General features: G+C 43.4%; 1 protein-coding gene across 2 annotated transcripts in view; it reads left to right on the forward strand.

The window, feature by feature from the left end:
• The window catches only part of Homer2 (homer scaffold protein 2), an 87,610-nt gene that overhangs the window by 53,018 nt on the left and 20,284 nt on the right, over positions 1-14,308 (forward strand). For both annotated transcript variants that reach the window (XM_047538799.1, XM_047538800.1), the window contains exon 3: positions 10,257-10,388. In XM_047538799.1, coding sequence (XP_047394755.1) covers positions 10,287-10,388 — 102 coding nt within the window. In that variant the 5' untranslated portion in view covers positions 10,257-10,286. The remainder of the gene's footprint in view (positions 1-10,256; positions 10,389-14,308) is intronic.

A 14,308-nucleotide genomic window follows, 5' to 3' on the forward strand; every position in this document is an offset into this window, starting at 1 on the left:
TCTGCCTTTTAAGTGTCTCACATGTATGCCTTCTTTTTTTTATTTTTTAATTGTTGATACATCTTTATTTTATTTATTTATATGTGGTGCTGAAAATCAAACCCAGTGCCTCAACACATTCTAGGCAAGTGCTCTACCATTGAGCCATAACCCCTTCTGTTTTAAGACTATTAACTCTTGCTTAGGCACAGGGTTGCCTGGGCCCATGCAGTAGCCTCTGATTGACCTTGTCATTACCACCTGCAGTCTCTCCTGACTTCTGCCTCTAGGTCAGCCTTCATAGGCAATAGGAAGTAGGGAGTTAGAAGGGAGTTGGAAGCTGGGCTGTAGGTTGGGGCCTGGGTGTAGGCTTCTCCCTGCACTCCACAGAGTAGAAAGCGTGGGGAAGCCTCCATTGGAAATCCGTCCCCCTGCAAGAGCCTTCTGGAGCCTCCTGATCTGATGAGGATCCCTGTTTTAAGGCAAATTCTCCCTTCAGCACCTGTTTTCTAAGTGCCTCCTTTGTGTTCCCAGCACCATGGCAACTGCAGATGAAGGTGAGGTGGCCTTTGATTTTCTTTCTCTTTCTTCCAGTTGCTACCACCCTTTTGCCTGCCCAGGAAGGGAGTTCAGAACTCCTTATTTTTTAAGCAAGGTCTAGTGGGAGGCTGTGACCTGGCTAAGCTCACACTTCTGGGGAGGCTAGGCAGATTGGTGCTGGTGAGCATCTTAAGATACATAAGAACTGACCTTTCTATCTATGCAATCAGGATGAGAGTACCTGGGGTGAGGGAAAGGCTAGCAAATAGGAAATGTGAACATGCCTGGCACATAGTACATAGGTGCCTTATTTTTTTATTTATTTCATTTTTTTCTTTTTTTCCTTTTTGCTTCTGGGAGACATGGGATGGTGCAGTTGTAATTACCACTTCTCTGAGCTAGAATTGCCTGGATTCTTTCCAGGATGTTCTGATAGGGATGGGGAATTGGGCTGACCTGCTTTCTTTTATCTGTGTATTCTGTCAGTTCATCTGCCATCTTTAGATGGTTTGTGCTTTTGTCAGTTGAGCTATCCAAGGATATATTGGGCTTACCTATAGATAAAACAACTTCTTAGAATAAGTGCTTTAGCCCTGTTAGATAGACTTTTAGTAATTTGTCAGTGTCAGCCACTGTATCATTATAGCTCTGCAGTTCCTGAAGGCTGTGACAGCTTGGTGAAGTCTGAGCCAACTGAGATGGCTGTGAGAAATCAGATGGGTATAGGAGGGTGGACTAAGGCCATAGCTGCAGAGCAGAGCTAATTCAAGCCCAGTGTGGGGGATCTATCAAATTAGGCACTTAAAAAGTGGAAATTGCAAACCCAGGCCATGGGGCATTGCTGAAATACAGAGATGGAGCCAGAGGATCTCAGGTTACCACCTGCCCACCCCCCAACTTCACACTATGGTGCCCAGCCACCTGGTATTCCCAGAGCCCACCCAGAGTTCTAGCTTTACCACTATAGCACTGAGAACACTGACACAGCCTTGTTCTGCAGAAGACCCTGGGAAGTGTAGAGGTAGGGACACAACTAGCACTCAGGGATAGGACATAGGGGAAAGTTTTGTACCTGGAGAACTAGAACACAGAGTATTGGATGTAATCCCAGCACTACCTCAGCTCTGCTGGACCCATTCTTGACCGAGTGAACAACTAGAAGTGAAACCAACAGCCAGGTCTTGACCAGATCCTGTGCTTGCAGCTGTTCCTCAGTCAGGTGGGGCACGGAGAAAAGACGGAAGAGCAGTAGCAGCTATGGCCGCTGCCTGGTACCCGGCAGTTTGCACCTTCCTCACCCATTGTTGGGGTCTGAATTGCCCTAACCCAGCTTCCATCCCATCTGAATACTCTATATGGATCCTTTCCTTCTGTGGGCTGGAATAGGGTCAGGTTTGCTGAGCTGACTGTTGTTTGTTTTTACTAACACCAGTGCCTTCCCCTCAGGTTCCTATCCATTGTCTTTGCCTTCCCCACCCCCATCTCTCTACAGTTAGCTTGGTTTTCCTCTTGACATTCCTGGTTCCATGTTCACTGGCCTTGCAAGCCTAGAATCCTCCTACTGGCTCAGCTGCACATCCTAGGTCTCAGGTGACTAGGGAATGATGTCACCTGACATGGACTGACCACCTGGATATGGATGCACCTGGGCTAGGGGAATGGGGATGCTTCATGGCTTCCCTATCACTGTGTTCTATCACATTGAGACAACCCCATTTCATTTTAGACCTTTGATCCCAAATGTCAATCCCAACTAAGATGATAGTTTAGCCTTTGAGACCTGTGGACTGTACCTCTGTGACCTTGGGCAGGTTTGGGGCCTGTGGCTAGGCCTCTCTTTGTTGACCTGGCCACATTAAATCCTCACCTTGATCTTCTGCTTTGGCATTTCCAAGCCAATGGTTCTTCACAAGGCAGAGAACTGCTATTGATGGGAGAGCAAGCCTGCTCTGCCCCTCCCAAACGGAGTAGATATGCTTCAGAGAAAAGGTGCTAGTCTGGAAGGGACTTAGAGATCATTTTGAGCAGAGGCCATACCAGACCCAGTCACTGTGTAAACTGTGAGCAGTCTGAAGAGCACAAGTGGTGGAGTTGTAACCAGCAGCTTCAGCAGCTGTCATTCTGTGCCAGGCTCAGCAAGCTCCTCCTCTCTGTCCAAGCATTTGTCATGCTCTACTTGGAGAAGGATGCATGGAGATCTGGTTCTACTCCTGAGAGCAATTGGTTCTGCTCATCATAGGAAGACTCTGGATTCAGATCTGTTCTTCTTTCTTGAAACACTAAGCCATTTCCTTTTTTCAGGGATAGTATTACATGTGTCAGTTCCAGCTGCCACCACCTAGAGAAATGAGTGGTGGGAATAGTGCTGTGTGTTGCCTCATCATCACCCAAACACTAGAAATTATGTGGATTTGTGTCTGTGTATGAGGCTATGGGAGACTGTGAGCTCTTTGAGAACTGGGGGAGACCATGCCGGCCAATCTTTGGAGTTTCAGCACTAAGCCAGAGTGGGCAACACCATAGAAGTGGGTGGGGGAGTGAGCAGATGATGAGGTCAGGCCTGGCCACCTCCCCTCCAGGCCTGCAGCAGGTATACAGTGTGCACAGAAGGATCGTGGGCAGGGGTAGGGTCACTGCCAAGGAAGAACTAAGGACCAGAACCTTAGTGGACCTAGGATTGCCTTGTTCATGGACAAAGGACAAAGGGCATCTCCCAGCTTCTCAGAGCATTGCTGTGAGCCATGCGGCACACACCAACAGCCATATGATTTATGGTGAGTTTTTGGGCAGGACAGCCAACTGCATTATAAAGAAACTCCATTTCCAGAGCATTGGTTAATTGAGCCATCACAACACTTGATTTCATTGTGCTGTTGGCATTCATTACAGACCCAGTTAATCACTGCCATCCTTATGTGGAACTGGCTGTGCCTGTGGGCAAGGCTTGCGTGAAGCAGGTGCTTATCCCAGGTGCTCTGGATAACTCTGCTGCCCTTGATTCTCAGTTATTTATAGGATCACAAAAAACCTGAACTGGAAGAGACCTTAGAGGTCATTTGTTCTATAGATAGTTAGCAGAACCCGCTGTGTCACAAGCCCTGTCTCCTCATGATTGTTTAGCTATTATAAGCATCTGAAATCCTGGCTTGTTTGGTATTTTCTTCTAGGAATTTAAAATTGCTTTCAAGAACACCCATCATTGTAGTTTCCTCTTTTGAATACATATAGAGTACCTTCTGTCAAGGGAATAAGGTAGGGAAGATTCCTACCACACAGTAGGGCTTCAATGAATGTTGGTTTTCTTCCTCATTTTCTAAAAGCATCTATTAATAACTGCCTTAGAGGCAGGCAGTGTGTCTTTTAATTGCTGTAATCCTTTCCCGCCTCCTGAGGAAAATGTCTAAGTTTTCCAAACTTGCAAATCCCTGGATTTGGGAGTCTTCCATGAAGAGGAATCCTTTGTTGTGCCTCCCTATTTCATGAGCAGCTTCTGCTGAAGCCCGGAGCAGGAGAGACTAAAGAGTGTTTTGCTTCTTCCAAGTAGCTTTTGGTTACAGGTATTTTATGCATTTTATGAAAATTTGTTTCCTGCCATGTATAGGAACTGGGTCTTTTACTAGGGTGTCTTCATTTCCAAAGGAAGTATCAGAGAAAATTTGCGAGAAAGGGAGTATATGCAGGTGTTGGGACGCCAAATTAAAGCTTGTGCCCAGGGTGCTTTACAAAGCAGCCCCTCTCCCTTCTGGGCTTCAGTTTCTCCCCAGATTTCTCTTCCCCTCTCCCTGGGAAACAGTCCTCATCCAGTTCATCATACTGCTGAGTTAACACCTGTGTTTTCATTCTCTGCCCTCTGGGCTCCTAAGAATTTGTTCTTCCTCGGTTCCCTTCTAACCTCGTCATAACATCTGCACTCTTTGACCTGCTCTTCCTCAGTTACTGCCTAAAGTCACCCTCCTGCCCCGGGCCTCTTCTCTCTTTGTTTTCTCCCACAGTGTGACATCCTCCACTTCTGTAACCTCTTCCCTCCTCATCCCACAGTCATCTTTAGCTCCATCTCTCCTCTGAGACTGGAACTTTCAGGTCCAGCCACTTCCTCTATCACCAGCATGATTCTCCAGTGTCTCTATGCAGGAAGGGCACTGCCAATTCTCTTTACAAGACACTGCTCACCCTGAAGATTAGCCTCCCAAACAACCAGGTTATTGATTTTTGGACTTTGTTTTTAACTGTTATATGGTCTGTTGAATATCTAATCACATGAACCCTCATGTATTCCCCCTTAGTTGAAGATGTGCACGCTTTAACCACCTTGGCTCAGAATGGGTGGGTGCACTTTGACTTAGAATATTGTCAGGTTACAACCTGACCAACCCATGGTAAGTTGAAAATGTCACAAGTTCAGAGTGCATTGAATACATCTAGCCTACTGAACACCCTCACTTAGCCACATACACTGCAGAGCATCGGTTGTTTTCCTTCATGATCAGGTCATAGCCTGGGAGCTGTGGCTCATTGCTGCTGCCCAGCATCATGAAACAGAACTGTAGTGCATGTAACTAGCCCAGGGACAGACCAGAATTCAAAATTTGAAGCTAGGGCTGGGGCTGTGGCTTAGCAGTGGAGTGCTTGCCTTGCATCTATGAGGCACTGGGTTTGATCCTTAGCACCACATAAAAATAAAAATAAATAAATAAAGGAATTGTATCCATGTACAACTAAAAATATTTTTTTAAAAATTTTGAAATTATGTTTGATGAATGAGAATCATTTCACACCAAGTCAAAGGATCTTAAGTTGAATCGTTGTAAGTTGGGGACCATCTGTATTTCAGAAGTCCCTTTGTGGGCCTTTTCCTAATCAAATGCTTCTCCCTCCATCCTCAAGAAATTACTACTGTCTTGAAATTTGTTTTAAGGATTCCCTTGATTTTTCTTTATAGTTTTGCCACATGCAAATTTTTCCTCTTTGAGGGCCAGAGAGTAATGTTATTTACCTATTTATTTTTTATAGCCTGTATGGTCTCTGTTACAGGTATTCCTCTCTTCTTTTGTAGCAAGAAAAGAGCCATGGATCAATATGTAAATGAATAGGTATGACTGTTCCATTAAAATTTTATTTACAAAAATAGCCTGTAGACTGAATTTGGCCTGAAGGGCTATAGTTTGCTGACCCCTGCCCTAAACAATAAATGATTTAGTTTTGCCTGCTTAACCTTTATGCAAATAGAATCATACTGGGAACCTTCTTGTATATGTTTTGCAAATCCTTTTCCCCCCCTTTTAAAAAATTTACTGTACATTTGTTGGGTGGCACACCCCTATATTCCTAGCAACTTGGGAGACTGAGGCAGGAGAATTGCAAGTTTGAGTTCAGCCTTAGAAATTTAGCAAGGCCCTCAGCAACTTTGTGATACCCTGTCTCAAAATAAAATTAAATAAATAAATGGAATTTTAAGGGCTGAGGTTATGGCTCAGCAGTGGAATGCTCGCCTAGCACATGCGAGGCACTGGGTTCAATCCTCAGCACCACATATAAGTAAATAAATAAAGGTATTGTGTCCACCTACAGCCAAAAAAAATTTAAAAGGACTGGAAGTGTCACTCAGTGATAAAGTGCCCCTGGGTTCAGTTCCCAGTACCAAAAAAAGAAAAAGAAACTTTTCTGGTAGATAGTATTTCATTGTATGAATATATCACAGTTTATTTATCCATTCTGCTGGTGGTAGACATTGTGTTTGAAAGCACTGCTACTGTGAACATTCTTGTTCATTTCTCCCTATACCTATGTAAAAGTTTCTCTGTGGTGTATATTCAGGAGTCAAATTGTTACGTGTAAAAAATGTGCATTTTCGGGACTGGGGAGATAGCTCAGTCGGTAGAGTGCTTGCCGTGCAAGTACAAGGCCCTGGGTTCAATCCCCAGCACCCTCCCCCCCAAAAAAAAAAGTGCATTTTCAACTTTATAGAGAAAGCCACCTTGTTTTTCAAGCGGTTTTACTAATCTCTGAGGGCTTCTATTACTCCAAATCTTTGCCCAAACACTTGGTATCATCTGATATATTTTGAATTTGTTGAGTTCATAATAGTAATAATAGTAAAGCAATTTCCATCTGGTTAGCAAGATTGAGCTTATAACTCATGTTCATCAAACTCAACTCATTCTCTTCAGTCTCCCAAGAGAAGGATCATTTGCCCAGAACTAAGCTTCCTTCAGTCCCTTTGGTCCCAGCTCTTTGTCCCCAACCTCAGAATGTCCCTGCTGCCCACACAACTGTACACTGTGCATTCATCACTGCAGACCCCAAGCAGAGAAATATCGTTTCATATGTCTACTCTCATTCATGCCTCAGGAAGGTGAAAGTGAAAAATGAGTCAGAGCCTCAAAGAGAAATAGACCTTCCAGGTGCAGTTAGCCAGCAACCAAGGGGCCTGAGAGGAGCATACACAGAAAGAGCAGAACTTAGAAGCTTCTGTCTTCCCAACTTGTCAGGAGAGCTTAGTCTTGGCCAAGCCAAGTTTAGCATAGGATAGTGTGCCTATGTTGGTGGGAAGTGAAGGAGGAAGATCCTGGGGTTAACCATTTTTGACAATGTAATTGCCCAGGATGTCACTCTTGCTGCTTTTGTGAAGGTCATTGCACTGAATTTTCTGGGAGGGACGCCAGTCAGCTGTCTTCCTTATTGTGGAGATAGGCTTACTGTTGTGGCCATAAGTTTGTTCAAATCAACTGCATGGTCATGGCCATCTAGGAGTGTGTTGAAGGGGTAAATGGTGGCTTACCTTGCCCTTTCTTCTCTCTCCTCCCTTTTCTTCCTTCTCTCTGAGCCCTGGGTAAGCTGTTGGGAACTAGCTAGGGCTTTGCAAAGGAGCTAGCCTAAGGAATAGCAAGAGCAGCATGGTAAAAGAGAGTGGGCTTTCATTTTCTGCCTCCTGGTTGACCTCCAGGTGGTGGGATCCTCTAGATTGTGTTTGGACATCTTGATGCTCAAGACAGGAAGCAGTAGCTGTGTAGATCTAGAATTAAAGCAGTTCCTCAGCAGAGCAGGCCTGTTGTAGGGAATGAGGAGGACAATGCAACCCCCACTGCAGAATTTTTATGAGTTCTTGCAAAATGAGCATTTTGTGTCCAAAGAGTGAACAGACCTTTTTGTCTACTCTGGCCTGTGATGGTGAGTACACAGTACAGTTATGTGGGTAGGAGGAGCATCCTGGGGTTGGGGATGAAGACATAGGACCCTGGGGACTGCTTGGTTCTGGATGAGTGAATGGACCCTTCTCTTGGGAGACTGGAGAGATTGAGTTAGAGCCAGTTTGATGGGCATAAGATGTGTGCTGTGGTCTGAGAACTCAGAATTTACTCTCTCTGTCCTTCCCCCCTCAACATGCTATAGAAGGGAGGAAAGAGATGGGAAGGTGGGATATTATAGGAATTAGAGAGTAGTTGCAGTGTGAAGTCATACTGGTAAGCTGGGATCGCACATCTGGACACAGTTTTGCTTAATTGACATAAGCAGCTCTCCATGTGCTTTCCATTAACATTATAGAAAAAGTCCCTTGAGACAAGTAGTAAATTGCATCTCTGAACTTCTACAGACTCAGCATTTTGCTTCTAAGTAAGATATATAGATTCCAGCAGGCCAGTCTTCCATTCTCTGTGATAATAAGCAGGAAAAAAAATGGACAAATATGATTTAAAGGCATCAGAGAGCCGTAGAAATGATGAAGACGAGAGAGATTAAAATTCCAGGGAGATGAAGAAGGACCACTCAGAGATAAAATTGGCAGCTCTCTCTCTTGAGAGCATTTGCCAATTCTGGGTGCAGGATGAAGATGGAACTTGGCTCCCATAGAGAGATGCTGCTGGTAGAAAGAGAAATCGGCAAAGCATTTAGCAGTGATGGAGCTTTCAAACTCACGGCTGATTTTCACCACAAGACATTTGTTAAATTCCAGTTCTGTTCCAGAGTGTAAAGAGTTAGGCTGCACATTCCTGAGAGGCAGAGTAAAATTCTTGGATTGACTGTGAGTGGAAAGCAAAGTCCTACAAGGGAACTGAAAAAAATTGAAGAGACTTAAAAGGCCCAGAGTGGGGAATTGACTCTGGACACTTACATACCCATTCACCCAGGCACTTACTGATTCTAGGGACAATGAGAGGCCTGGACATCCAGCCTTGGTACCTGTGCTACTTAGTCTGCTGCTGGCAGAGAAACCAGCAGAAATCTTGTTGTCTACCTATAGCTTGAAAGACAAAATGGGAGACTTGAGTGACTCCAAACACATGGCCATCCCCTTTAAGATTTGCTAAATTGTGAAGATATGTGGATTTGAAGGCTACAGAACTAAGCCAAAAACTTCTCAAGGATAGCATTGAATCTCCAGCAGCCTTGCATGGCAGAAGAGGTGAAGATCTGCCCACTTGTCAGTTGAAATCACTAAGGGCTTGCCCTAAACACAGGGGTGAACCAGAGTTAGACTGTTTTAACCAGCACTGAACCACAACCCTGAGAAGTAGAAATATCTTCCTTACTTGCCTAGCATAAAAAAAAGGGAAACTTTCCCTGGTAGAGGATAACAGCTTGTGGAGCCTTAACAATTCTTTTACACCCATTTTCCAACATACAGTAAAAAATTATTAGACATGGAAAAAGGTGAAACCATATGCTTACAGTCAAAATGGGGAAAACCCAAATAATAGAAGCAGATTCAGATATGATCCAGATGTTAGAGTTTTTATCAAGGACTTTAAAATAACTGATTAGTGTATTCAAGGAAGAGGAGGAGGAAAATGGATGAAATAAGTGATAGGAAGAGAGACTAAGAATTAACTAAATCTCCCCAGAGACTTAGAATTTATTTTTTAAAAGTATCAAATGGATATTCTAGAACTAAAGAATACACTATCTGAAATTAAGAGGTCAGTGGGTAGATTTTTAAAAAATTTTTTTTCTCATTGTAAATGGACACAATACCTTTATTTTATTTATTCATTTTATGTGGTGCTGAGGATCGAACCCAGTGCCTCACACATGCGAGGCAAGTGCTCTATCACTGAGCCACAATCCCAGCCCCAGTGGGTAGATTTTTAACAGCACATTGTTTCTATATCAACAGCCAAGATTGGTGAACTAGAAAACAGATCAATAAAAAAATACCCAGATTGAAGCAGGGAGAACCAAGAATGGAGGGAAAAATAATTGGTGAGTGTGAAAAATGTTGGACACACTCAACAGGTCAAACATATGTGTAACTGGAGTCCTAGAGACTCTCTACAAATTATCCTAATTGGAGCATACCTTCTCCTTCCTATTGGTTCTTGTTGCTTATGGAGATTTTAAATGATTTCAGCTGAACACTGGAGCTGCAGGTGATTAAAACAGGTATGTAAATCCAGTTCTTCCAAGAATGTATGCCATGGCTAGCCACTAAGGGTGCTCTAATGTGTGGCAGTTTTGGGGCAATAAATAGCAGTTTTGGAAACTATTCTTGGCGTAGGAGATACATTCTCCCACTGATAATGTGTAAGATCTTATTTTAAACTGACTGCCTACTTGGTGAAATCAGCTCTTATCATGATTGTGAATCTGACTCAACTTGGGATGTGCCAGAAGAACAACTTAATAGGACAAATGTAATAGGACAAGGGAAGCACACTGTAAGCACTGGCTTTGCCGGCAGATGAGTGACTGTGGTGTCCAACTCAGTGTTTACATTTCTCCTCTGGGATATTTTTCTGCAGGTGATCATAAACAGCACAATCACACCGAATATGACTTTCACCAAAACGTCACAGAAGTTTGGGCAGTGGGCAGACAGCAGAGCCAACACGGTGTTTGGTTTGGGGTTTTCTTCTGAGCAGCAGCTGACAAAGGTACGTGATCCTTTCCGCAGTACAATAAACACCACACCAGATGCTGCTCTCATTCAGAAATGGAGTGGTGCTTTTGTGAACAGGAATCCTTTATGATCTTATACTTCACCCTTTTGGCATCACAGAGCTGCCAGTGCAGGTGCCCTTTCCAAAATACCAGGATCCTTGAAAAATAGGAAATCCATCTCTAACAAATGCTGCTTCAGGACCTGAGGTTGCCGCGTGAGGAAGCAGTGAGGCTAGTCCTTCCCATCCTCCAGATGTATGGCTCTGCTTTTTGTGTCCGGCAAGGTCAGTGGACTTCTTTGCCCAATTCATGTCTACTAGATTTTCAGGATCCATGTGAGGGAACAGTTGTCAGCAGGTCCTTACCTCAGGGCTCCTGAGGAAGAGACCATGATCCTGCTCCCAGCAGCTGTACATCTTGATAGAACAAGCTTGTTACATCTTTTAAAGGATAGCACAGTTTGTCTATGACAGCCATCACTGCCAGTGATTCTGTTTGGAGCCCTCAGAAAAGGGGAATAAGGTAATGCTTAGTAGGAGTTCTTAGCCTGGAGTTCCCACACCCCTTAAAATGCCACACAGTGGTATATATATATATATGTGGGAGAGTTCTTTTTCTCCCCAAGAGAGAGGCTTCATAGCTTTGATTCATTCTCCAAGAGTCTCAACACACCTGAGAATGGCTAGAAAGGTATTGTGGAGCAGATCATAGCTGACTGCAGAATTGGGGTAACTGAGGGAACAAACTGATGGTCTCTGAGCAGCCTTACTCAGCCATTTTAGGGAACTAAAAGGAGAATAATATTAGGAGAATAAATTTCCTTTTAGGATTGTAGAAGAGCCCTGTGTAGGTAATTAAGAATGTTTAAGTTGAAAGTAATATTGACTAGTTTATGTGACATAGAAGTTAATTAGAAGAATGTTGGAGTATCTCAAGGAATCCAAGGGAGGATTGAAAAGCCAGGCCAGCTGGAACGAGGCTGGTTTCCAGAAGCAAGGAGTTTTTTTTTCCTCTAGACTAGTCAGTCATGAATGTCTGGCTGACTACCTGTGCAGGTATTTATTGGGCTCCTGCTTTGCTGACACTGTATTAGGCACTGAGAGTGCAGAGATGTTGACCCTGTTCCTAGAGGGAGCTCCACAAAATTCCAGATTCTTGGGGAATTGCCTAGTACAACCTCAGCTACTTGAGTTCCCTGTGTATACTGCGTTGTGAGATGGAGAAGAAGGCAGAGAGAATTTACGTAAAGTGGAAGCCAGTGTGATTGATGGTGACTGGCAGGGCTGAGTGGCCAGAGCCTCCGTCTAGAGTGGGCAAGAGTTTGCATGGTTTTCCCTTCAGAAGAGGTGCCCCGTGGGGAAGGGAATGGTGGAAACCCCCCCACCCCACAGGGCTCTCCTACCGTCCTCATACTCAGAGGAAGGGATTTGGGAACCTCAGACTGCTGGGGAAGCTTCTGGGTCCTGACCTGGGCCCATCTTCACACAGGCTTCTGATCCTATCCAGGGTCAGAAGTTCTTCCCTGAAGCCCAGGATGATTTGAGAGAATCACTGATAGCTTCCTGGAACAATTTCTTTAGTATTTGACGGAATTGAAATAGGTAGGAAGGATAAAGGGAGAAAGTTTCTATGAAAAGAATCAAAAGCAAAACTCCAGACAAAAACCTAGAACAAGTTGTTGAAGTTCTATTCTTTGTGCCTGAGAGAGCTAAAGAGACCTTGAGCTGTGCTTGCCTCCAAGGGCGGCCACTTCTAAATTTTCTCAGACAGAAGAAAATGTCCTATCATTAAGGAGGAGTGTCCTGCCTTCCTGAGTCATTCAGTCTCTGGCAGCACTAGAGTCTCTGCTCTGTGACTGTGACCTGTCATTGTTAACAAAGATTTTCAAATAAACTCTTGGATGGATGTTTCCTTTGTCCAAAATATTTCAAAATCAACTTTCCCCTTCTCTTTGAAGGGAGCCATTACCACATGCTGATAAATTAGCATGAATTGAAGCCGGCAGTCTCCTCGACAAGTGTAATTAGCTAGCACAGAAGGAACTTGGGCCTAACGGGTTCCCAAGGAGTGTGCTGAGGGACCATCTGTGGCTGAGTATTCTTGACTTCCCAGAGTAACCACCCACAGACCCCTAGGGGAATCAGTGATCAAACACTCCAGCCTGGAGAAAGGAACCCCAGTGTGCGCGTTTTCATGTGAGAACACTTTATGCCTACTTCTCTCTCTAGCTCCCAAAAGGAAAATAGATACCTTGGTCTTAACTGCTCTCATTACAAGGACCACTTCACAGCCACAGTCCAGAAAGTATTGCAGGGAAACTTTCTGCTCTTGAGACAGCCTTTCCAAAAATAATAGATACTGTATATTCCCAGAAGTAAACTGGAACTCCTCTGTTCACCCACTGGAAAGACATAATACCTCAACCCACTAAAGAACATTGAAAAGGAACTTGCATGTTCAGATAAAAGGAATAGCTTATGAAATAAAAAGACAAAAGGAGAGAGAACCAAATATAAGAATGAGCCAGTTATTAAAGTTTAGATTCTTTCTGGCATCTGATCTTAAGTTGTCCCTGTTTTAAATTTGGCTTTATCTCATTCATCACAGACAGAAGGAAACACACTCTGCCATTAATGGAGAGCAATCCAGGATGAAGTCACGAGTGCTCCATGATTGATCCATCTCAACCCCAGTACACATGAGGCATTTGCTTTCACACAATTTTAGTAATTTATATCCATAACTCAAATGTGTCCCCTTTCTTTACTTCATTAACTCAGTGTAGTTGTAAGAACATTACCCAGTCTCCTTTGTAGTTGTAAGAACATTACCCTCCTGATTTAAGGGTGAATTTTTTTTTTTTTGGTACCAGGATTTAAACCAGTGATAAACTGACCTGTAACCCAGCCCTTTTTATTTTTTATTTTTGAGACAGAGTCTCACTAAATTGTTTAGGGCCTCACTAAATTGATGAAGGTTTATTTCCTTGAACTTGGGATCCTTCTGCCTCGGCCTCCTGAGTTGCTGGGATTACGTAAGTGTGCAACCATGCCCACCAAGAGTGAATTTTTTAAAATGGGGGATGTTAATCATTCTTTTGATATGTTTCAGATAGAATGTTTTTGACTGCAAGTAACAGAAGGCCTAATTGCAGTCCTTGAACAGATAGGTATTCTCATACAAAAGAAGTCCTGAGGTAGGTAGTTGCTGACATGGCTCCATAATGTTGGAACTGAGGGTTCTGCATCATATTTTCCTATGTTTGTTCTTTTATTAGCCTTTCTTTCCTGGTGATAAGATGCCTACTTAAGCTCTATATGTCATATCCTGCACTCGCAGCAAGAGGGAGAGGCGAAGATGATACCACAATACTTCCCTTGAAAACTTCATGACTGACTTCTTAAGATTCCATTGTCAGCCCTGGATCCCTAACCCCTTCCCCCAAAATAATAAATAAACGGAAGTAGGTTGCTATGATCATCTTGGACCAGCTCTCATTCTCCAGCACCTAGGGAATTTTCTGCTCCAGACAAATTTGAGATTCTGTTAAGCTAGAGAAAAGAAAAGTAGACTTGAATGGCAAATAGTATTTCTGCCACAGGTCTTCAGTGACCAAGACTAAGAAAAAGCCATAGACAAAATCCAGCAATATTGGCTCTCTCATTTTCCATGATAATGATGGTGATTATTTTGATCAAAATTATTACCACAACTTTAAAAACTGTATAAAATGATCTTAATAATAAAGGCATGAGAATTTGGTAATGTATTGCAGAAACTTTTCTGGTTTGACTCTCCATTGATCTATGGGTTTCATTTACAGGAATGCATTCTAAAGAAATAATTATAATGGAGTAACAAGATTTAGCTACAAGGATTTTCCTTGCAGCATCATTATAAAGAACAACAAAAG

The sequence above is a fragment of the Sciurus carolinensis genome, chromosome 2, assembly GCF_902686445.1.
Source record: "Sciurus carolinensis chromosome 2, mSciCar1.2, whole genome shotgun sequence".
Taxonomy (NCBI): domain Eukaryota; kingdom Metazoa; phylum Chordata; class Mammalia; order Rodentia; family Sciuridae; genus Sciurus; species Sciurus carolinensis.